The sequence below is a fragment of the Sorex araneus genome, chromosome 4, assembly GCF_027595985.1.
Source record: "Sorex araneus isolate mSorAra2 chromosome 4, mSorAra2.pri, whole genome shotgun sequence".
Lineage (NCBI taxonomy): Eukaryota > Metazoa > Chordata > Mammalia > Eulipotyphla > Soricidae > Sorex > Sorex araneus.
The window spans coordinates 114,674,871-114,700,712 of record NC_073305.1 but is presented as its reverse complement, the minus strand read 5'-3'; the positions used below and the strand labels follow the sequence as shown (position 1 = coordinate 114,700,712).

The following is a 25,842-nucleotide window of genomic DNA, read 5'->3' as shown; positions in this document are numbered from 1 at the left end:
CAGTGGTGGTTTGTGGGCATGGCTCCCCTTCCACATACCAAACTTTTGGCCGTTTAATTTCTTGGTAAACTTGGTCCCAAGTTGTTGGGGTCCGGCCAAAGGCACAGCAGCAATTTTGGAGTATCAGGAAGCCTGAAGGCACCTTAAGGTTGCTTATGCACTTGCCTCGTAGGTACAGGTTGACCTATTGGCAGCACCATACCCCTGACTATTCTAAAGTTCTTAATTCATCATTTTTGTAATGTGGATCAGGGGTGTTACTTAGTCAAAGCTTGTACCTTGCATGTGGGAGGTTCCAGACACTCCATTTCTCCAGCTATTCCTTACATATTTCCTATACCATCACAATTGCCCCAAACTATGTAAAAAGCTTTGAGGAATGCCTAAGGCATAGGAGTCACTAAGTATTGGTTGTTATTATTACTGTTTCATATCTTACAGTGATGCTTTGTGTGTCTCATGTCCTTGTAGAGATCCCAAAGTATGATTTTTTAAAGCAAGCTTAATCCAGTACTCTTAGAGGGGATAAAATCAAATAAGCAACATATCTTTAATGTTATATTTTTCTTATTTCGGTTAGAACAAGTAACTTACCTTAGAAGTGATTGACATGACCAAAAGTGTGTTTGGAAGTATTCGTGGTAGTGTCTTTAGATAAATATTATACCCCCCCGACACACACAGACACAGACACACAAAGTGATTATCTGAAATAGTGAAAACTGAGAAAATTCCACCACAAAGATGTATTCATTAAAACAGCCCTTTTCTTACATTCCTTACCTTCAGACTATAGTAAATCACTCACCATTTTATTAAAGTAATTTATTATATATTTTATTTTATAATAAGAAATCTGATATTCTCTAATCTTCTGTAATTTGTTATATAGCATTCATCCATCATTCATTCCATTCACTTAAAGCATCATCTTCACGTGCAGGCATTTCTGCTGGTGATTGGTCAATTGAGGCTGAATCTTTATATCTCATTGAACTCAGATCAGAATGTATCTCAGTACTTGAGGATTTTGCCCCCCAGAAAGCTTTGACGGCTGCCCTGGAGGATTAAAAGAAATGTAAGAACAAAGGATTATTTATATGATTAAAACTTGAATTTCATTTATATTTACATTTTTATGTATAGAAGGGATTCCTTAGTCACTTTAAAAAATATTGGGGGACACAGATCCATTGGTAAACCTTCAGACATACTAAGTAGGAAATCCTACTCATGAAGGCATCAAAAACATTTAGTTATATTGATTATTAGATAATTAGTAGGCTACAATAACCAAGTCTCTGGATGTTATAATTACAACTAGACAACAGTTATTTGTCAAAAAAAATCATATTTGGTAGTAAATATGGTTATTTATATATAATACATAATTGTAAAATTTGTATTTCAAAGTTCTCTTGTGTCTGGGGAATTAAGTTATAAGATGAGTTAGCCTAAACTGGATAATCCAGGAGGAATGGAGTTGGACAGTGTTAAAGCCATAGGCAGGAAGCATTGTGAATTCATTTGGGTTCATTTGACAGAGGAGGGGAAGAGCAGGATGCCAATCGAGGGTGATGACTCACGTTCATTCTTCCACCTACCAATTTATAATTATGAAAATCAGTACAAAGATCACAAATACGCAAATAATGACTCCTATAGTCAGCACAAAAACGAGGACTGCATCAGTATCTGGCCGGTTTGTTCTTTTAAGCTGCAGTTCTAAAGAAAAACCACACAACTAATTATTTTTACTACTGGAAAAGTAAAACATTAATTGGAAAATTTATGGTAAAAAAACAATTTTAGAAACATCATGGTGGAGAGAAAGTTATTAATAAATCTGGTCTTCATATCTGAAATGTCCATGACAAACACAAAAGTTAAAAATGATCAGCCTATGTCCTCAGCCCTTATGTTTACTATCCATCTGATCAAATCATTTACCCATCATTTATTGTTGATGCACACAACATAATTTGCTAATATCTGTATAACTCATACAAAACTTTTCAATGGGCATATCATTAACCAGAGTTCAATATTATTTGTAGTTTTTTCTTTTGAGATAAATCTTACAATGAATTGAACAGATGTACATTTTCTAAGTTTTTAGAAATTAAACACACATATGTAATGTAGATCCTTATATAATTTTACTATACTCCTAAATGTGCAAACCTGTATCAGCACTCAGAAGTGCAAACCCCTATATAACAATAAAAGATTATTACTATAATACCAGAAAGTTTCCTGTCCCATCTTCCCTAGGGAACCTGATGCTATGATTTTTCTTTTCTACCATTGGTTCTGCCTATTATAAAACTTCTTAGAAATGAAAGCAGATACTATACATGGTTTTATACAAAATATTTTTACTTAGCATATGTTTTAAACACTTGCCCATGTTGTTGTATATATCATTTTCCCCCTTGTTATTAATCAATAGTATTCCTCAATTTGTTTATTGAGGAATACCATTTTACCAGTAGACACTGAGGCTGTTTCAATTTGAGGTGGCTACATTGAGTTGTTATGAAGATTCTTGTACAAGTCAGTTGTGAACTTATGTTTTCATCCTCTAGATAAATACCTAACAATGGAATTAGTTGCTGGTTGATAAGGTAGATACGTATATATTTGCTTTTCCAGGGAACTTCAAGACTTTTTTTCAAACTGCTTCTAATAGTTAACTATTCATGTTTCAAGAATATTTTCCTCTGAGTGGTTGGTCAGCCTATTAATTTTTAAATGATTTCTTTTAATGAGCTTAAGTTTTAAATTTTGATGAAGTCTAAATTTATTAATTTTTTCTTTTTATGGTAACTATTTTCTGAATCATGTCTAAGAAACCCTTGTCATCTTCTAAATCACACAAATTTCTCCTGTTTCTTTTCTTTTTAAAGATTTATGGCTTTATCTTTTCACATTTTCCTTTTCGCTTTTTGGGTAACACCTGGCGATTCTCAGGGGTTACTTCTGGCTTTGTACTCAGGAGTCACTCCTGGCGGTCCTCAGGGGACCATATGGGATGCTGGGAATCAAACCCAGGTCAGCTGTGTGCAAGGCAAATGCCCTACCCGCTGTACTATCACTCCAGCCCAACTTTTTACTTTATAACTATGATATGTATCTTATTTTTGTATATGCCATAAGGTGGAGGTTGATGCTCATTATTTTTATACAAATATATACACTCTCCTTTTAAATCATGCATTCTCTCCCATAATTTTGTTCTTACCATAAGATAATTAGTCTACCATATGTTAACAGTTTTATATTATAAACTGATAAAAGTCAAATACTAAGAATCACTTACTTTATGAATTCTATGCCTCCTTAGGCTTCTTTCCTGGTCCCTAAATCAGAGAATCATAAAAGATTCTCCTGGGGAAGGATCAGAGTGATCATCTGGTGCACCAATCAAATTATAACTGATAACCAAGACATTTTCATTGTGTGCATATGCTGTTTTATGCCTATGAATGCTTTCATTTCATCAAGGATTGCTCTATATGAAGTAGTGCCCCATATGGCAATCTCAACTGTTTATTTGTCTACACATTCTTCCACCACTTTAAACACATTGAGTATAAGTTTTCATTTTCTTAAGTAATTTTAGAGCTTTGAATTCCATTTAGTGATCTCACTATATAGTTCTAAGTATAAGAGAAAAATTACATAATATTTATTATCCAACATAAATTAATATTTTTAATTTTTTTAAATTTAAGCTTATATAAGAGGATTAAAACTTGAGAACAGCAAAATTCCTTCATATTTCACTCACTTACACTATAATACTAGTCAAAAGAGGGTACAGCATAAAGGGTATGAAGAACTTAATTTATTTTAAAAGGATCTTCTTTTTTTTTCTTTTTAGCTTTTAGGGTCACACCTGGCAATGCAGAGGGGTTACTCCTGGCTCATGCACTCAGGAATTAACTCCTGGACGTGCTCAGGGGACCATATGGGATGCTGGGAATCAAACCTGGGTCGACTGCGTGGAAGGCAAACGTCCTTCCCACTATCCCATCACTCCAGTCCAAAAGCATCTTCTTATAAGGACTTCCACTTAGATGAATTTTATATTTAACTTTAAAAGACTGTATTTGTGGACCAGATAGATAGTATAGTGGGTTAGGCTGTATAGTGGGCTAGTACAGGGGATTAGGCACTTTCTTTGCACAAAGTAGATGAGGGTACTATCCTTGGCATCCCAAAAGATTACTGAAGCACTGCCAGGATAGAATCCTGAGTGCAGAACCAGGAGTAAATCCTGAGCATTGCCAGATGTGCCCCACCACCACCACCAACAACAAAAAGGATGCATTTCAGTACAATAGTTTAAGGTACTTACCTTGTATGTGTCCAACCGGGTTTGATCTCTAGCACACAGTATCATTCCGTAAGTGTACTAAGAGTGAGCCCTGATCACAGCTGGGTGTGGTAAAGAAGGGGGGAGGAGGAAGAAGAGGAGGAGGAGGAAGAGAGTCCGAATTTCCTATTAAAATTCTCTAACTAAAAAAAAAATCCACTGTATTTGAATGTTCCACTTGGAGAAATTTTGTTTTTGTATTAGTTCCTAGAACCACCATACAAAAATACCATTGTCAAATGGTAATCTAAACACAGATTTTATTGTCTCTCAGTTCTTGAGGTTACAAATATAAAATAAAATGTTGTAAGAGATATTGATCTCTCTCCTAAGGCTCCAGGAAAGAATCTTCCCTTTCATCTTCCAGGTTCTGGTAGCTCCAAATATTCCTTGACTGGTGGAAGCGTAAATTCAACCTCCCAGTTCACATGAGTGGTTTTCCTTTTCCTTTCTCCTTTCCTCTCCTCTCTCTTCCCTTCCCTCTCCTCCTCTCCCTTCTTCTCTTCTCCTCTCCCCTCTTCTTCTGCATTTCCCAATTTCTCTATTCTTATAAGGACACCAGACATTTTGATTCAAGGTCTTTATGGTGTTGCTTTATTGTAGATAAAACCATCATGTCTATATACAACCCTCTATACAAGATGGTCACATTCTAAGGTTCTGAGAATTTGAACTTGGAAGAAACATTTTAGGGGGATAAAATTTAATCCATAACAATGCTTAATTACAAAAAATTGAGGCTGGAGAGATAGTACAGCAGGCAAGGTGTTTGCTTTGCACATGGTCAACTCAGGTTTGTTCCCCGACACCACACACATTCCTCCCCAATCCCCATCAGAAATGATCCCTGAGCACTGCCAAGTGTGGTGCCCCCAAAACAAACAAAAAGTTATCATGGAGGTAAAGAGATAGTACAGGGGTAAGATACTTGCTTTGCATGTAACCAATCCCAGTTCTATCCCCAGCACCATACATGGACTCCCAGGAATAATTCTTGAGTGCAAAGCCAATAGTAAGCCCTGAGCACTGCCAGGTGTGGCCCCAAAACAAAAGAATTGTGAAACATCTGATGAAAGAAATTTCTCATTGAACCACATTTATCCTAAAATATTTCAGCTATTTCAGTTATAGCTATGTATTTTTTAAATCCAGTACAATATAATGTAGATCTTTCTACTAGAATGTTTGTTTTGATTAAATTATCGCCCTCCCCCACCATTCCCTGTGGTTTCCCAGTCTCCTTGTCAATTCTCTCAGAAAAGCGTTTTAGGAGAGGACTGATAGTGAAGCAAAGACATTTTATTTAGAACATGTGAGGGAAGAGGTGAAAACACATTCCAGAGTCAGCTAGGGCTGAGAGAGAAAGAGACACCCAACATAAAAGAAATGTGCACTCCAATTTGAGATACAGGCATCTCCCAGAAAAGAAGTGAGTTCCACAGAGTCAAGAGGAAATGCATGGGGGCCGGAGGATGGAGTGGTACACCGAGAGTAGTGGGTTGTGAGCCACTTCCGAGATGGAGTGTAAACCCTTTGCTTCTTCAAAGCTGTTTTTAAGGTTTCTCTGAAGCAACTGCCAGATCTGTTGCTAGGGCAGTGTCAAGGATGGGTGCTGAATCGTCCTTAGGTGGGCTCTTGTTGGCTGTGACATTAAAAAAAAATGACCTGAAATTCACTACAAAGGGATCAGGACTCAACGGGTGTAAAGGATTTGAGACATGGACCTCGCTCAAGTCCACCCAAGTTGTCAGGGTTGCTTCCACCAACCTGCTCTTAGGAACTAGCCAGTGTTGGTGCCAGGGCTGGGCAGCCAGCAGAATGGCTGCCTGGCTATGTTAGTCTGAGGCAGCGGGATTCTGTATAACTTGGTTTAGTGGTTCATTAAGACATAAATATTCATCTCAGGGATGGGCATTGCTCCAGTTATGGCCGGGAGTTTGTATCTCCAAGCAATCTCTGGTAGCTCAAATCATAAGACTGGCTTTCTGCTCCAGTGGCCAGGATGTCAAAGAGGTTTTTTGAGGAACATTTCCAGAAGCTCTTCACCTATAATGGAGTCTAGCTGTTCCTCCAAAGTGAATTTACCTGTGAAAGCACTAAATTGGATGGCTGCACCTTCCAACGTGCCAATGCCCAACACCACCTCCCTACACTGAAAGCAAGGAGAGAGACTGAATTTGAAGAAGGGGCAAGCTGAGGGCCTTCAAGGGGATAAGCCTCCTGGCTCAGATCAAACCTCCCATTTTGGATTCCCCTTCCACTGAATTCAGAGGCTACCCCTGCACACAACTCCCATATGGGGTCTTTAGTCTGAAGTATTTATTGATTGCCTCCATCTATGAGGTCAACTGGCAAGTTCCTCTGAGAATACTGTATGCCATCACTGAAGCCCCAAACCACAAGTACAGAACAGAGGCATAAAGTAACTGACCTTTTCAACCAGTAACTAGGTGCTTTGGCATGTCATCCTCCAGTATGAGACACACACTAACACAGCATACAGGACCCACAGTGTGGATGTGGTGGGTCTAGAGATCATGTCCTCAGGGATTAACTTTTCTGTCACTTTCCACTATCTTGTTCTACTAAGATATACAACCCCAGGTCAGAGAGGAAGCTTAAGACACCTGGTGACCATTACCATCAAAACTGTCTTCTATCCTTACAAGTGCAAGACCTTGCACTTCAGAGTGTTCAGGGAATCTAACCTAGACTTGATCTTGATCGTAGCTGATAAAACTAAGGAGCCCCTGAAAACTGACAAGGGCCATCTGACAAGGGCCACTTGAAGTGTAGCACTACACCATGCCCATTGGGAAGGGTTAGTTGCTGGTAGAAATCTGGCCATCAACCTCAGGTTACTTGGTAGTGAGTCCCAAAATGCTTTCTCTGGGTACATGATGATTTTCTCTTTAATAGCAAGACTAAGAATGAAGTGCTGGTGTGTGTATGAAGAACACCCCCAACTACGTGGGGTCAGTGGCAGTGATGGGAACCACGTTCCAGTTTAGGCCATTTGTGGCTCAGAGCAGGTTCATGGACTGTATTTACAAGAGTGGAATTTTTCTTACTGTTGGATGGCTTCCCAGCGTCCAACTTCTTCCTGGCCCACACTTAGCGACTATAAAGAGTTGGAGTTTGCCAGTGGGCTCCTGCCTGAATGGGATTATAGATCATTAAGTCCTTTCTCCAGCAATGGACTTGCAGCTGACCTCTTGGAGATAACTGATAGTTCACAGCCAGCCAACACCAAATCCTAGAGCTATCCACTCTGGCCCTCCATTACTTCAACAGCCATCCATTGCCCCACAGGAAGATACCTCAAAGGCCAGAAAACATAAGGCTCATCTAGAAGGATGTATTGGATTACCCAAAACTGGACTCCTGAGAAGCAAACCAAGCAATGAAACATCTAGTGTGTAGGGTAACAGGGTCTGGAAGAAATAGACTAAACAAAGCTAAAGGCCATGAGAAATGGACCAATCACTTATCAGGGTAATGAAGACATTAACAACAACAGCAACCAAAAAAAAAATACACAAAAATTTGTTCTAAGTCCAAATAGTGAAAGGTTCCATTTTCAGTGTGTTTCCCATTGTTGTTTTATTTATGTTTTAGGGCAACACTTGGCAGTTCCCAGGGTTTACTCCCAACTCTCTGCTCAGGGATCACCCTTAAAGGTGTTCTGGAGACCATATAAGATGCCAGAGATTGAAACAAGTTATGTGCAAGGCAAGTATCTTACGCCCTGGACCACTATATAGAGAGAAGTAGACTTATCTTATTGAGGGCTGTCTTTTTCTGTGTTCGGTCCCTAGCTTATGTACCTTCAAATGCATGTGGCCTTTTAATTATGGGAGAAGCTATCCATTGAGCAGTCCTGATGAGGACCAGGCTGTAGGGATAAAAACTCAGAATAGCATCCAAAATATTTAAACAAAATTCTGAAGTAGGACCCATTGAGAATTCTATTAGTTTGATAATATGTTGGTCCTTTTTCTTTTTTTTTCTTTCTGTAGCACCTTACTGAAATTGAAATTATTCCTTTAATACTGCTTATATGTCAACATTGGAGCAATATTATGAGGTTTCATCATAAATATGATTTTGAGAGCAAAGAGTGTTTGGGTCACACCTGGTTATGTTCAGGAATTATTACTGGCCCCTTGGTCTTTGCTCAGGGTTCATTCCTGGTGATGCTCAGGGGACCGTATGTGGGTCAGCTGCATGCAAGAGAAGTACCTTACCTGCTGCACCCTCTCCAACCCTAACAATAATTTAAAAAAACACAAAACAACACGTTAGAGAAATTTTTAGTTTACTTTTAAAAATTATTTTCAAAGCACTTTACCTTGTTTCCATTTCAACACAGGGTGTAGTGATTATAATGCTAGGTTATAAGAATTCAGAAGAAGTTTCAAGAAATCCACAAACTCCCTTAAAGTTATAGATAACTTTTGTCATATTTGTTTATAAGGGCATTTTTTTTTTCTGGAAGGTCTCCAAATACTTGGTTGTATATTAAAAAAAAAAAAACCTCGTGACCAAACCCTCCATATTCCCAATAACAAAGATGACAATAACAATAACAACAACAACAACACACAACAACAACAACAACAAAAATAGTTAAGAACAACTGAACCAAAGGAAATGGTCAGTTGGGGATAGAACACAACATAGTTTAAACTGAAAGGACAGGTGTAAGAATCTGCTTCACAAAGGAAATACAATTTCTAGCAATCAAACTATGTTCAGGACAAAATTTACCTTTTTTGATATAGAGCAGTATCTCATCAATTTCTTTAAGTAAATAAATGCCAAATAGACATAACTTGATACCATGTCTTTATTTACTACACCAAGATTTATGTAAACATCATTGAGTATTTCGTGATGTATTTTCAATTTTGTGATAAAAGTAAAAGAGAATAAAATTGTGTCTTTGGAAATACTTCAGGTACCACTTTCCTAAAGTGAGGCATATGTGACTGATCTTTATGAAAAAGAAATTAAGCGCTACACCTTGCAGAAAAACCTGACATGAGACATTGCTTCTAAGAGTGGTCTCTGGGCTGACAGTATCTCAGACTAGGTAGTTATACAAATTCTATGTTAGTCCCACCAAAATCTAAACATCTAGAAAATTTGGGGGTGAGGTTAGCCATCTGTATATATTTCAGGAATTCATCTACAGGTGATTTTGATCTCTTAAAATTTGAAATATGAGAAAAGTACGAAGTAGGAGGCAACCAATATTAGAGGGAAATATACATTTTTTACAGATTATATACACACATATATACATATACATATATATATATATATATATGGCACACAAGTCTCAACCTTTAACAAAATGAAGTGATCTCTTATAGAAGGGCTTAATGGCCCCTTGGTGAAATACAACAATTTCCACACTCTTTCTTCTAATAATACTTTTTGTAACATTTTCAGCAGTTTTTCATAACAAACAGTATAAAATATATTATTTAAGTTCTGCTTTGGGGCAGGGACTGGGGTTCGGGATGGAAACATCCAAAATATGTTGGTGGGAAAGAGTATTTGGTATGTTGGTAGGATTGGTATTTGAATGTTAAATGTAATGAAATATTGTGAACTACTTTATAAAATTTAAAAAATATTAAAAAAATAAAATAAAATTCATCATCATTTCAGATTGTAAAAAAAAAAGAAATATGAGAAAGGTAAAACATAGCTGGGCACTTACCATTTGATGTGTAGACTGTGAATCTAACAGATGCTACTAGGTCATTATTCTCATAAGTATTACACTCAAAAGCAATGGGATGAGTTTCCCTCTTAATATCCAATGTTACTGTATCATTTGAAATTACAATAGGTTGCTATTTAAAAGGGAAAAAAGTATTAACACTTTTAATGTAAACCTAAGATTCAGGAACAATGGACTATAACAAAAGAGGAATCTTTGTCTCTCTAATATTTAATTATGTTAGTGGATTTTAGAGTCATATGACGCAGACATTAAGTACCAATGCTAACAACTACTGCCTGTGCAACCAAGGACAACTTACTCTCTGGTCTATGTTACTTATCTGTCAAATGGGTGTAGTGTTCAGATTATAAGGAAAGTTAAAAGAAACTCCACCAGGTGAATATTTTTACTACTTAATAAATTCTCAGTTAATGGTAGTTTACTGTCTTCATTAAGTAATTTCTATACATACAAATAAAAATCTTGCTTCAAAAATGGAATACGTTATATAAAATAGTTGATTTTAAATTCCAACTTTAAATTTAAAATTTACAAAGGCTTTAAGACCTTTGTAAAATCTTAGCCTTACTACATGATAAACACTTTAAAATTCCAACAATAAGAAAATTATTAGACAGGACCAGAGCAATAGGAAAGCCTTATATGTAAGTGGTTACCTGGGTTCGATCCCCCAGCACCACATATGGTACCCTTAGCTCCATCAGGATCCCTGAACACAGAGCTAGGAGCCCTGAGCACTTTGGGTGTGCCTCCACAAAAAGAAAGTCATCTAATTTAACTTCACTTTCACAAACTGCTTTTAAAGAGAAAGTTTTCTGAAACTCATCAAAACTGGGAAATAAATAGTATCAATTAGTAGAAAGCAGCAAATTGCATACACTCCTTACTCACCTGGTCTGCCCTTATAACTCTCCAAACATATCTGAAACGATTTACAGGAGCTACATGAACACAAGCCAGTCTAGCACTGTCAAGACTTTCTGAAATTGGTGTGCCCCCTTTGAAAAAAAAAACACATATACACCATTGTGAATTATGAGTTACTTTATATGCAATGCTAACTTTAAAAGTCACTTGTAGAGAAACAGGAAAGAATAATGGATGCAAAGAGGTAAAAGAAGCAGGTAGAGAATACCACAGCTCCTGTACACAGCCAACCCAGGTTTGATCCCTAGCATCCCATATGGTCCCTGGAATCCCACAGGGGACCCTTAGTGCAGAGAATACCATAGTTCTCTGTTCCGTCCACAGAATGAATTTCAAACAGTTTTAGAAAGAGCAATCTATCTGGTTTGAGATCTACTTGGGTCTTCGATAGCCCACTTAGAGACAATGAAATCTCAAAATAGTATAATTAGATATGAATTGTCATGACCAAATTGCCAAAAGCTGAATTTTACTATACAATAGCCTCAATTATAGACCTTAAGTGCAATCCAGTGTGTAATAAAAGTGTAAAATGTAAGAAATCACTGAAAAATTGTAAAGCAAAACCTGAAAGCTACTCAGAGCTATCACTGTCTAGAAAATTGGAACTTTATCATAATTTTCTTTCAATGTCTCAGTTGATGACCTCTTTCACTTGTAACAACCTGAGGGTTAAGAATATCCAACACAAGAGTCCAACTCACAGCCACAGTCTACTGGTCCACGGCACTCTTCCACCCTCACAATACACTTGGATTCATCTCCAGGGCATCCTTTTGTTAATATAACTTCTCTGATACCAATGCCTTTGATAAAAGAAACAGCAAATATTAAAACAGAACAACTGCATTGTTGGCTTACTTTTCCATCAAGTTCCCTTTTGAAACTTTTCCCAGAATTTCAAAAATTAAATTTCTAAATGCAGAATAATATCTAGACTCTTTTTAGATTCTCATTTTTGACTATTTCACAAAGCAGCATTTTCCAAAGTAAGCTATGGTGAAATACCACTCCCTCTGAGTTTGAGCCATAAGGAAATGGGATTCCATAATAAAGCAAATTTTAAAATAATGCATTAAATAAAATGTATTACAGAATATTTAATTACAGAATTCTTTATTACAAAAAAATTAAGGAACTTAAAATATGCTCTTATGTGTAAATCTTTATTGACCTTAAAATAAAGAACTTACATTTTAATATGTTTGAAATCAGAATGCCTCTAATAATTAAAGCATGTCAAAAAAATGGGCATTTTTCTTTTTTAAAGGTAAAATAAAAATGTGCTTCTTACAGTCAATAAAATCTTAGATTTGATGAAATGCACTAAAATCTCCTAAATTCACTTGATCATGGAACATTTAGAAAGTGGAATTTGGACTTCTTGAGAATATTCCAAAATTGCATTTTAACATAGATGCCTTTTAAGATGGGCAAAAATCTCTGGATTAAACATAGCTGCATAAACTATTAATAACTAAAGCTCCATCACGAGGATACCCTCATTAGAACTGTCACATTTGAAGTCTAAGATCTACAACATGATGATTTAATCAGCTATTTGTTGAAAAATGATTGCCACAAATTTAGTTAACATTCATAACCTTCCCTGTTACAATTTTTCTTGTGATGAAAGTATTGCAAATCTATCTTTTTGCAACTTTCAAATATAATTACAATACTGTTCATTATTGTCATCATCCCCAGAACTCCCTTATCTTGTAATTATGAGTATTTTTTAAATTCCTTTCATCCCTAAAATCCCCTTTCTCCACTTGGAGACCACAAATCTGCTGCTTCTATAAGCTGAATTTTTTTCAGATTTCTCATGGAAGAGAGATCATACAGTAGGTGACTTTGTCTTAACTCACATAGTCTCATCTATATTGTTACCAGAAGGAATTGTTGCACTTCCTTGTAACAAAAAAACAGATCTTTATTAACTAATCTCAGATTTCAGTTTCATCACAGAACTGAGGAAGACAAAAAAAATAATAACACTAGACATGTCGACTAGAACCTGTGATAAGACTGTGTGATCACACTAAAGTAGAATTCATCTCAACGTCCTTGTCTACCAGCTTCCCTCTTTCAACCTAAGGTTATAATCACAGAGCACATTCTCAGGGGCAAGGGACATTAATGTCTTCCAGCAGTAGTATTAGAGTGCATGAAAAATATCTGGAGAGCGTATCTAAATGCAAGTTCTGATGCTGGACAGATAGTACAGAGGGTAGGGTGCTGGTCTTGCATGCGTCTGACCTGGGTTTGATCCCTGCCACCATGTATGGTCTTCGGAGCCCCACCAGGAATGCCCACTGAGCACAGAGTTAGGGGTAAACCCTGAGCACCACAAGGTGTGGTTCCCATAAAAAAAAATGAACAAGCACAAATTCTGATTCAGTAGATCTGGGGTAGGTCTTGAGATTGTGAATTTCTTTTTTTCCTTTTTTTTTTATTAGTTTATTTTTAATTAGAGAGTCATCGTGAGGGTACAGTTACAGATCCATACATCTTTGTGCTCATGTTTCCCCCATACAAAGTTCGATAACCCATCCCTTCACCAGTGCCCATTCTCCACCACCAGTAAACCCAACATCCCTCCCCACCTCCCCAGTCCCGTCTCCCCCCACCCCACCCTGCCACTATGGCAGGGAATTCCCTTTTGTTCTCTCTCTCTGATTAGGTGTTGTGGTTTGCAATAAAGGTGTTGAGTGGCCATTGTGTTCAGTCTCTAGTCTGTATTCGGAGATTGAGATTGTGAATTTCTAATCAACGTCTAGGTAATGCTGAGGCTGAGATTTTGAGGAGCAGTGAAGACAGCTCCTTTCCTTGAGAAGAACAACTCAGGGAGGAACAGTCTCCTCTAGTTAAGAGATATGCCAAGAATGAATTTAACACTGCTCCACCTGAATTTATGAAATGCACAGCCTTGTTCGGAAATGAATAAATATTGTCTAAGCAGGTGTCATGCTTTTATTTCTTTATTTAAGTACATTTTGTCATAATGATGTGTGTAGGTGTGAGGATTTTCTGTAAGTCCAAATAACATCTAAAATCTGTCTGTTATCCAATAGGGAGAGGGGGAGGAACAGCATTTAGATTGCTAAAATATTACGTGGGAAATTGCAAGGAATTCTCTTGAATGTCTCATTTCCTCTAGTTGTTATAAATGGAAAATATTTTAAAAACATTCCTAAAGTCTAGATATGAAATATTGGCCATGGTTTATTTTTTTCTAGAACTTAGTACCTATCTGATGTGTTATTGTTTTACATATTATTTTTCTGTCTTACTAAAATACATTTATTTCTTGAAGGAAGAGTTTTCCCTGTTTTTCTCACTGCTGTAGTCCCATGATATAAAACAATACTTGGCACATAAAGGACCCAAAATTCAAAACAAAACCAAAATTATTTCTTGAATAAATAAATGCAATATTCAATTTCTAAAACACATCGTTAAATAATAGAATATTATAATATCAATTATTACATTTGCCATTAAAAATAGTGCCTCAGCTGTACAAATTTCTCTAGCAAGGAGTCAAGAAAGATATAAAATGCAAATAAATAATCAGAGGTTGATTATAAGGATTTCTCTCATTTTCTAGCTCTAATTTATCAAGAAATAAAGATTTAAAAAGATAGATTTAAAACCATCTCAAGAGATAGAAAGTAGTATAGTGGTTGCCAGGCTTTGGGGGTAACAGGAAATTAGAGTCTGGTGGGTGAGAGGTTTCAGGCTCGGATGATGAAAGAGTTCTGTAGGTGGATAGTGGTAAGGTTGTGCAATGATATAAATATGCCTAATGTGACTGACTTGTACATTTAGAAATGATTGAGATAGTGCACTTTATGTTATATTTATTTCACCATTATTTTAAAAAATGACTCCTCAAAAATTCTTCTTCCTTTTTACTTTTTTTAAGTAAAAAAGGTTTACTTTTTTTCACAGGTTTACTTTTTCCTTTGTGGGGAGGGCTGGAGGACTTCCAAGTAGTGCTCTGGGGACCCAAGGAACACTCTCCAAGATTCTCCACTACCCAGGCTATTGAGTTGGTGCTATGCCCAAAGATGTGTTGATGCTTAGGCCCTGAAGCACCAGATCCCTCCAACGCTGCCCTGGTGGGGTTTCAGGAGTCACCAGAGATACATCAGGCAGTGGTGAGGTGACGGGGGAGGGGGCAATGTGATATGCGATACCAGGACAAAAGTGTCCTTATGCACACTCCCTGTACTATCTCTCTGACAGCTCAGGATTAATTTTGGGCCCAATAAATGAGTTCCCTTCTAGATCTCCATGAATTTTTGGCCTGCATACCCTGCAACGTTTTTCTTTCCTACCCACCAATAGTCCTCCCCACAGGGAATATTCTATTTAGAGAAATCTCAATTTCATTGTGAATTATTTATCTTCTTAGCATGCCACTAGTCTTTAGTAGTTCTCAAAAAAAAAATCTAACCAGCAGCATTAGTCTTATTAAGTAACATATAGACTTGATGGAAATAAAATTCTCAAGCCCTTCTGAAGGCATAGTCAGAAACGCTGGAGGTAGGCACAGTAATCTGTGCATTAACAAGTCCTTTCAATACTTGCAGTAGATTCTTCATGCAAGATATAACATGTGCCCTCTTAATCTCACCCCCATGCAAGAGACACCACCTGCAATTCCTATTTATGAAGCAATAAGACAGTCATAGTTGTTGAATATTACCTTTCCCATGAAGCCAGCATTTCTTTTCTCCAAGACATGACATATAAGTGGGAGAAATATGGAATTTGAAAAAGACTATTGAAAATAGTAAAATTTCATAATAGATTTGCCAGCACAGTATGTGGGAAGACATCTGTGAAATACATCAGAAAGTATTTCATCTTTTGAACATCTGTGAGGTAAAGAAAATTTTACTTTGGTGTAGAGAAAAATCATGCCAAAAAATTAGAGGGAGCCGACCCAAAATAAAATTAAGAGCATTTTATTAAAATTAAAATTTTATTAAAATTAAAATTTACATGGTAGTTAGAAAACTAACTACCATATAAATCAGTTTGAGCTCTGTGTGTAAATTCAGTTAATAGAAATGTAAATCAATAAAAGGGAGATAATATGCAAATTATAAATTAAAAATGCCCTATTACCTGATTTCAGCTCCTCTCTACTCACAAATACAATATTATTTGCTTTATGTTACTTACCACATGTAACGGTGCACATCCCATATTCTACTTCTTTGACTACTGTCGAATTTGTAGCTAAACATAAAGTGCAAAAATAATTTAATCAGAAGAAAAAATAACAAGTGAAAGACTTTTGTGGAAAGAAAGCTATAGAACTTATCACATAGATAGGACATTTAAAAAATTGTATTAAACCATAATATCTATGTCTTCTCAATATCTATAGCTTTTAGTATTGTTTAAACCAAAAGACTATTTTTTCAAATGAATTAATTAGAAAATAAACCTTGCATGAAACTAAAAACTAATTTTTCCTCACCTCAAAACATAGTGATATAAAGTTCTTGATAGGGAAGAAAAAATTTAATTTTTAAAAGATCCTTCCAACATTAAGATCCATTTGTTCCCTGTTGTCCATTTTACAATAATTATTGTATTATTTCCATCCTCAAAGACATCTATAACATCTATATACCAAATTTTCATTAAAATTAATCTGTTATAGATTAATTCTATTTGTTCTCATGTTAAGATGTAAAATATCCCCAAGAATTCCTTTTAATACTATATTTAGAAAGGTAATCTAAGAATAAAGAACTATTTGAGCATTTAAGTAATGTTTTAAAATCTCTAAGATTTTTCCACAACCTGTAGAACCATCTTTTCAAAACTCAGAATAGGATTAAAATCTCAATTTTGAAAAAGTATTAAGTGAAACATTAGAAATTAATTTTAAACATTATATACAGAAGTGACAATATTACATAAAAAAGCACATTGAAGTAGGAATCCAAATTGCTGTTCTACCATTAATTAGCAGTTTTGAGACCGGCACACCCTCGGCCCAGATAAGACCCGGAGCTGCTGCTCGAGAAACAGACCCTCTGCTTGTAAAGATGTAAAGACTATGATCCAAGAGGTCTTCTTCTAACCCATTTTGGCACCCAGAGCGGCTTCTTACAGACATGCATCTAGACTGTGAACTGAACTAAAATATCAGAAATCCAAAAGAGTTCATAGAATCTTTATTCTCAGCAATGAAAAGAAATTATTAAATGATGCCTTTTCAGCAGGCCTGATTGTTGGGGGTAAATTCCAAACAATAATAGTGAGTTTTCTATTGAAATATTGAATGTATTCAAAGTATAGAGAATGAAATGAAGATCATTAACTACTTAGGTGAAGTCTGGGTGGGAGGGGGTATATTGGGGTTCTTGGTGGTGGAACATGTGCACTGGTGAAAGGATGAGGATTCAATCATTGTGTGACTGAGACAAACTTGAAAGCTTTGTGTTTTTTTCTCACGGTGATTCAATATAATAAAATTAAATTAAAAAATAAATAAATCTTATTTCCTATACAAAAAAAATAGCAGTTTTGAGTTTGAGCTAATTATTCTGCAAAATTTGGGAAAGAAATCCTATCTCATTTAAGTATTATTAAGATTAAATGAGATAATGCATGTAAGATAATTCTGTCATTAATACAAGAGATGTCAAGTAAATCAATATTGACTCATTTTTTTTACTGTCATGATCATCAACTGTGACTTAATATTGTTTAAAAATGCCTATATACATTTTGTTGACACATTTCATTAAAAGCCAAGTTGTAGAACACAGAAAACACAGGTATCTGAGTGAACATGAGACAACTTTTAAATATTACCACTTTTCAGAAACCTTTTGAAAAAATCAGTTCCATTATTTACTATGGTAGGAAAGAAAACAACATGCAATTGAATCAGGTCAGCTCTTCAGTCAGTACTTCTCAATCTTTAACCCACCATGGCCCCCTTCTGACCTTGTTTCCTTCCTATGGCCTCCTTTCCTTGTGGGTTGGCTCTCTAGTCTCCTGCCATCACCAGCCATTGTGCAGATGTTCACCTATGGTCCCCTTGGAACGCCCTGGGGGCTCATAGGGAACCATATGGCCCACAGATGAGAAATGCTATCTTAAATCCCCTTCAGCTTTGAATATTGACTGCCCATTAGTTCAATGACTTTTCTTTTGATGAAATAGCACAGTGATGTGTCAGGACAATTGTATGTATCTGGATTTCAGTGTGGTATTTGTCAAAATGTCCCATACACACCTATGAGTGAAAAGGGGAAATGCAATCTGAATGTCAGCAAAAGTTTGTCGATAAAACAATAAATAGTAAAGTCTACAGATAACCATTAATGAGTTGGTATCAAAGTGGTAGAAGTGATATGTCATAGGACTCTGCCCTGCTCAACATTTCCACTAATGATCTGGAAAATACTGATTTCATGCTGACTTAAATCTAGAGGTTCCAGCAAAGCTGGAAAGGATAGCAAATATGTTTGAAGATAAATCCGAATCTAAAAATGACAGGGTATAATAATGGGCACATCTAATAAATGTAACCATAAAAAAATAAAATGTTCATTATCTGAAGATAAAATATCAATGTCCCCCCAATACTAAGTGGATTGTCTTTATTTACTGGAAAGATAAGTAAAATGAATGGAAAGTTCAATGAGCATTGAGACTTAGGCAGCTTTCCTACAAATCTGCTGGGTCTTTCAACTGTGCTGATAAAAGGCTCTCAATCTAAAATATAGCAGATAATGACACTGCTCTTTCTTTTCTGGCCAGATCCGTGAATGTTATCTTCAGTTCTGGATAGGATATTTTATATGTTGGAATGTACCAGCAAGCACCAATTTTAATTTTTGAATTTTTTTTGTTTTGGTTTAGTTTGAGGGCCATACCCAGTCGAGCACAAGGCTTACACCTGGCCCTGCACTCAGAGACCATGCCTGGAGCAGCTCAGGAGGACGTATGGGATGCTGGGGATTGAACTCAGGTTACCATGCAAGGCAAGATCCCTACCCGTTGTACTATGAATCCAGTCCTATAAATTACTTTCTTGGAAATTTCTAGAATTGATATAATGTTGATATTTCATGACCTTTTACATTCTTAAAGGTCTTTCAAAGAAATAGAAAAGACATATTTACATAGAAAAAATCTTAATTGAATAAAACTATCCTATAATTATGTACTCTATTGTTGGTCTCTTTGATAAGTATATTAAAAAAGACCATTATGTTTATAAGAAAAATTAATATATAAGGGGCATAAAGAAGTATAAAAGATATGAGTATAAATCTAACGTGACATCCTAGGGATTTTTCCTATCTTTTGAAACATTTTATTTCAATATCCATAATTGTTTTCATTTTTACTCATTAATTATTCTCAACTCTGCTTTTAAGAAATATTAAAACAATAGAATGGAAGAATGGTTGAAATTACCTAGAAATACTACATGATTATGAAATAAATCATAGCTACTATATCATTATTTGTCTCACTTTTCTGCCCAAAGTATTGTATCACCTTTCAGAAAGGTACAAAAAAAGTCCAGGACTCACTTCTTATAATCTATTTTCAGTTTTCACTGAAACAGGGTTGAGATTTTACAATATTTAGGTTTTGTCTATAATGCAAAGAGAAGAAAACTGACAGAGAAAAAACATTTCATAATTCTAACATGAATCAGGAGGTGTAGAGAGGCAAATATCATCAGTACTTTAAATGTTATTAATGATGGTGCAATTGATTGCATAAGCAGAGTGGGAGATGATGGTATCTTAGATGAATATCCTAGATGAAATTTCTGAAACTCAACAATCCGTGAACGAATGTCATATTTCTAAGGATAAAAAGGACATATGGTTCACTCATCTAGTTAGTCTTTCAACAAGGACTTGATCCTTAAGTGTTTTATGAAAGTAAGCCAGACATTACTGTTATGCTAAAAGATACGGGCAGTGTGTTCTTTCCTTTCTTTGTGAGAGGGTGGGGTGGGGTTGGGCATCCAGGTTGTCCTCAGGGAATCATAAAGTGCTAGAGATTTAGCCCAGATCCTCTACCTCCCAGGTCTGTGATCAGGCCCAATATTCCTTTATTTTTTTAAGCTTTCTTTTTTTTGTTTTTATTTTTCTCATGCAACAAAATTAATTCAATAAGGTTAATAAATAGACAAATCATGATGGCAGGTATGCATCCAAAAGATGATATAAAACAGATGGCCAAATAAATTAATTGGACCAATCATTCCAGTTTGCCTTTATAAAATAAAAATGAAAACATTTGCAATTATGGAGGAAAGTAGGTGGCAGTCTTCAACAAAATATATGTGTTTGCCTTCGTGGTTTTCAAAAATATTGTTTTGTAATGCAAGTGCAAAATGAACCAGATTATTCTGATGATAAGCAAGAATCTATTGTATATGTATTAAAAATCTTAAGTCAGTTTTACAAGATAGATACATTCCAGTTTCATGTATAACAGCTGATGAATGTTTAGTTAGTTTCAAAGTACTTTGCTCATTAAGGTATATACATCTTCCAAAGCAGAAACCATAGAGTTAAAAACTGAGGAATTACATCTTTAATTTTTATTCTTCTTCCTCTTTTCCTTCCTCCTGTTCTTCCCCTTCTCTTTTCCTTCCTCCTTCTTTCTCCTCCTGCCTCTCTCCTTTTCACCACTCCTTCTCTTATGCCCCTCCTCTTCCCTCATCTCTTCTCTCCTCCCCCTTTTTTTCTCTCCTCTTCCTACACCTTTAAATTCTTATGAAAATTTTTGAAGTTATTTTCATGATCCTTTCATCATTATTATTTTGTCAAATATGTTAAACATAAAAATGAATAATCCATTTGATAATAACTAGTAAATGGTGATAACTACTTTTACTGGTTCACTGTGGTCAAAAGATGCTTTGTCAAATTTTAATAAAGGTTCTGAAAATTTTTGAATTTCAAACACCTCAAACTATTTAAAGTCCTGGATTCTTTTCCTAGGAAAAAATCACCTGTGTATAAAATTATATACAAAAAATAGCACAACTCCTTGAAGTTTAGAGATGAGAAAATCAAGGCAGAAAAATACCAACTTGACCATGTTTGCATTTGAATGTAAGGCATTATAAATCCATTGCCTGAGCTAAGGCTCAACTCTACATACCACTTTACAGCTAGAACTAGCCTTAGGCCAGCTTAATGCTAAAACTGCCCAATTACTGACAGAGAGAGAGAGAGAGAGAGAGAGAGAGAGAGAGAGAGAGAGAGAGAGAGAGAGAGAGAGAGAGAGAAGAGAGAGGTGAAAAGTGAAAAGTGAAAAGTGATGGGGGAAGGAAACTGGGGACACTGGTGATGGGAAATGTACACTGATGAAGGGATGGGTGTTGAAACATTATATAACTGAAACACAATCATGAACAACTCTCCCTCCCCCCTTTTTTTTTATTGAATCACCAGGCTCTGTTGTGTGGGCGGGATACTCTCTGAGAGAAACGGAGGAATCAAACCTGGGTCAGCCTCATGCAAGGCAAACGCCCTACCGGCTGTTACTTGAAAATGTAACATTTATTTAATTGAATACCCAGAAGACAAGCCTCTATCCTGTTCCCTGTTGAACTCAGACAAAATCAGAAAAAGTTGAGAAGCTATACAGCTACTGGCTGCAGGTAGGGCATTTGCCTTACACACGGCCGACCCGGGTTCGATTCCTCTGTCCCTTTTGGAGAGCCCAGCAAGCTACTGAGAGTATCCCACCCACACGGCGGAGCCTGGAAAGCTCCCTGTGGCATATTCCATATGCCAAAAACAGTAACAACAAGTCTCACAATAGAGTTGTTACCGGTGCCCGCTCAAGCAAATCAATGAGCAAAAGGACGACAGTGCTTAGATAGTGCTACAGTGCTATTGAATCACCATGAGCTACAGTTACAAAACTTTCATGCTTATGTTTCAGTCATACAATGATCAAACACACATCCCTCCACCCAAGTACATTTTCCACCACCAATGTCCCCAGTATCCCTCCCTCTGCCTCTGTGGCAGACAATTTCCCTCTTACTCTCTACTTACGGGCATTATGGTTTGCAATACAGATAATGAGAGACCATTATATTTAATCCTTCATCTACTTTCATGAACAACTTGTAACTGTATATCTCGCCGTGATTTAATAAGACAATGTTTAATATATTTGAAAAATAAAACTGCTCAATTGTTTTTAAAACTAGAGTATAGAAGTAGCTATTATGGCGGGGGGGGGGGCTGGCTGGAGAGACAAAGCAGGCAGAGCTCTTCTCTTGTCTTGCACAAAGCCTAGGTGAGTGGGCTTTTCAGTTCAGTCCCAGGTACCATATACAGTCTCCTTGAGTCTCCCCAGGAGTGTTCCTTGAGCAGTCAGGAGTAAGCCCTGAGTACCACCAAGTGTGGCCCAATAGTCTTGTTTTTATTTTATTGAATCACTGTGAGATATCGTTACAAGCTTTCATGTTTGGGTTACAATCACACAATGACCAAATACCCATCCCTCCACCAGTGCACATTCCCCACCACCAATATGCCCAGTATATCCCCACCTTTCCCACCCTCCCCCTGCCTCCATGGCAGAAAATATTGCTCATACTCTCTACTTTGGGGCATTATGGTTTGCAATGCAGATACTGAGAAAGTTATCATGCTTGCTCCTTTGTCTACTTTTGTGGCCCAATAGTTTTTAAAAAGAGAGGGAGAGTTGGTGGGAAAGAAGAGGAGACAAGAGGGGAGTGGAGGGGAAGGCAGAAAAGAAAAGGAAGTAGCTACTATGCTTTAGAACAAGTTGTTTTTATTTCCCCCCTAATCCTTTGTTCACATTTGCAAAGACAAGAAGCCCTCCAAGATCTTTGCAATGTAATGATGAGAAAACATTAAAAAAAAAAAGAGAGAGAGAAAGAAAGAGAGAAAAACACCTTCATCCAATCATTATCCTTAGATATTCAATTTCTTTCTGGAACTCAGGTTCACTCTTGGTCATCAGCAAACAGCAGGCAGAACAAAACAGCACCTATCCATATAAGCATAAAACCTGCCCAGGAAAATAAGACTTGAGTTGGGATACATACATATAGGGGAAGGGAGCCATCCATCCTTATGTGTCTCCTAACCTGCAAATGACCTTTTATCTACCAGCATGTGTGTTGCTGATCAATATGGCATGTACAAAAGCTTGTCAAGTGTTATTTTTTAATGAGCGAGCAGAAAAAGCCAAGCTTGTGTACCATGCGGTGGCTCACTCTCCCCTGGTGAACAATATCCTTTAACACTGCCACTAGTTGGATCCCTGGCTGAGTGTTTTCTGCCGCGAGCGTTCATTTATGGTCTAAAGCTGAGCTTAGAAATAAACCACCACCTGGCGCTCAGCTGCCTGAAACTGACTCGTGCTTGCGGGCAGGGCCGTTGGGCCAGGAAACTGGGCTCTGGGATAGATCATACCCAAGGGAATTCTGAGTTTCACTGGCACTCTCCGAGAATGCGAACGTAGATCGTAGAAAAAAACGGATGACCTCGAGCAATTGGAACGTAAAAGAAATGCTAAGGAAAAACAAAACAAAACACATATTCCCAAGGAACATACACCCTGCCGTCAACTTCTGCCTGAAAACAGCGGGGTGGGGTGGGACTTTACAAAGGTAACCCTTTTTATTTATTTTTATTTTTTTGCTCTTATCCAGAGCAATACTTAACAGTATTTCTGCAGCGACTTCTATGTATGTGCTTATTTAGCTTGCTGAGGCTTTGAAAATCTTGCTCTTGGCCCTGGTGGGGCAGGGAGGGGAGCTTTATTGATTAGGGCTGCAGTCTGCCAAAGGACTCAACCGGATCCTCTCCTGATCCCCAGACATAAGAGCGAGTGGGCGGGGGCTGTGACCTTGTGCCCTCCGCAAGGTGAAAGATTAAGCCTGGGTGCCCTCACCTTCCTCGGAGTCCTCCTGGGGTTCGTTCTCGGCATCCACATCTGCGACCTCCTGCTTGTCTGTCCCCACCATAGTGTCGCCTGGATTTTCAGCGTTCTCGGGGGTCTCCGCGGATGCGGGCAAGTTGCTGGACTCTGGATCCACGTTGTCGCCCTCCGGATCCCCCTCGCTGACCATCCCAGGGCCGGGCCCCTCCTGCAGGGCGGTGACATTGGCCCCGCACGCGGCCCTGGGAACCCCCAGGAGCAGCCCGGCCAGCGTCAGCAGCAGCCTGGCGCAGCAGCCCGTGCCCCTGGGGCTCATGGTTCCCGGGCCCACAAGGCCGCCCAAGGCACAGTCACAGTGGCCGCTTCCCGACGAGAGGTTCGTGGAATAGAGAAGCCACTTAGAACCCGGGCCACGATGCACCCCAGCAACCTTTGAAGCGTCATATCTCGTCACCGGCTCGCGCTCTCGGCTCCATCAGGCTGCAGGGGACGCGCCACCTTGCAGGCTGCGTGGTTCCCGCTTGAGGCCACCGGGGCACTGGGATGGGCTTCCCTCCCTAGTGCGTGCTTTTCTCTGAGAGCTTGTTCTAGTTCACCTGCTTCCTTCAAGAGGGTATTTCCTTCTCGTCTTTCCTAAGTCACTCTTCTAAGCCCAAGTGGAGAGAGAGAGAGAAAGGGAGAGAGTCCTTCCCGCATGTTTCCTGGGCCAGCCCAACAGCAGTAGAGGGGATCCACCTTGGTGTGCGACCTGTCCGCTGCTCTTGCACGCTCCCAGTGACCTGGTGCCCAGCTCCTTTTGCAAAGTAGCCAACTGGGAATGGCTCGAGAAGGGGCACAACCTTGTAAGGGCACGCTAGATTCACAATCCGCAGCTGAGGGTTGGTGCGAAAAGGACACAGGGCTCGTTTCCTTTGTTCTGAATCAGGGTGAATGCAGGGGCGTTCACAGCGTTAAGAGTGTGCTAGTCCTGGGGCTGGGGAGATAGAACAGCAGGGGAGACGCTTACCTTGCTGTATGCCGCAGACCCAGGCTCGATCCTTGGCATCCCATACAGTCTTTTGAGTACCACCAGGAGTGATTCTGGAGTACAGAGTCAGGAGTAACCCCTGAGCATCACCAGGTGTGCTTCAAAAACAAAAATCAAAAGTAAATAAATGAAAAAAGTGTGATGATAGTACCGTTAGCTTGCTGTGGGCCAGCTTTGAGCTAGGTTAAGGGACAGGAAGGAAGAGTGAGGGATGCAACTAAGAGCTAGCTGTTTGCCATCACCATTGTTTGGGGGAATCAATTCCTAGGTTTAACCTTTAACTTTGTATATTTCCTTTCTTCTTGCATTGACATTATTTATCAATGTCTTCTTGGAATTCTTTTGAATCTTGATTTTGGTGTCTGAATAGATACTTCCCTCAGATTGATTAGGAAAATAGGTGTCTTTTAGGACACTGGCAAACGTGGGTAAGAAAGCAAGGGGTCTGGGATGGAAACCGAAGCAGTCACTGACAATAAAAGAGTCTTTTACTACAATTGAGTCAGATTAGTGGCAAGAATAATACTTTGGTATTTTCTCTTAAGAAAATGTTAGACCTTAGTTATTTCCCACTGTTCTCTTGCTGTTATTCTGCAGCGTTCTATCCAGTTATGTAACAGAAAGAAATCAAATCTGATTAAATTCTGGGGCCAGAGTGACAGTAAAGCAGGTAGGGCATTTGTTTTGCACAAAGCTGACCCAGGTTTGACCTCTGGCATCCCGTATGGTCCCCCAAGCACTGCCAAAAGTAATTCCTGAATACAGAGCCAAGAGTAACCCCTAAGCATCACCGAGTGTGAC

At 37.9% G+C, this 25,842-nt stretch overlaps 1 protein-coding gene across 1 annotated transcript; it reads right to left on the bottom strand.

Moving 5' to 3' along the window:
- Positions 1-902: 902 nt before the first annotated feature.
- On the bottom strand, positions 903-24,330 carry SPACA1 (sperm acrosome associated 1). Its single transcript, XM_004605655.2, has 7 exons — positions 24,108-24,330; positions 16,266-16,307; positions 11,771-11,872; positions 11,031-11,137; positions 10,113-10,248; positions 1,605-1,725; positions 903-1,059 (listed from the first exon to the last, which is right to left on the bottom strand). The coding sequence occupies exons 1-7, from the start codon at positions 24,328-24,330 to the stop codon at positions 903-905; spliced, it is 888 nt and encodes a 295-aa protein (XP_004605712.1).
- Positions 24,331-25,842: the final 1,512 nt, after the last annotated feature.

Coding starts and splice junctions, on each gene's coding strand:
- SPACA1 (XM_004605655.2), bottom strand. CDS start 24,330: ATGAGCCCCAGGGGCACGGGCTGCTGCGCCAGGCTGCTGCTGACGCTG. Junction 16,308..24,107: donor CGAGAACGCTGAAAATCCAG/GCGACACTATGG, acceptor CAAATTCGACAG/TAGTCAAAGAAGTAGAATAT. Junction 1,726..10,112: donor CACAGTCTACACATCAAATG/GTAAGTGCCCAG, acceptor GTTTTTCTTTAG/AACTGCAGCTTAAAAGAACA.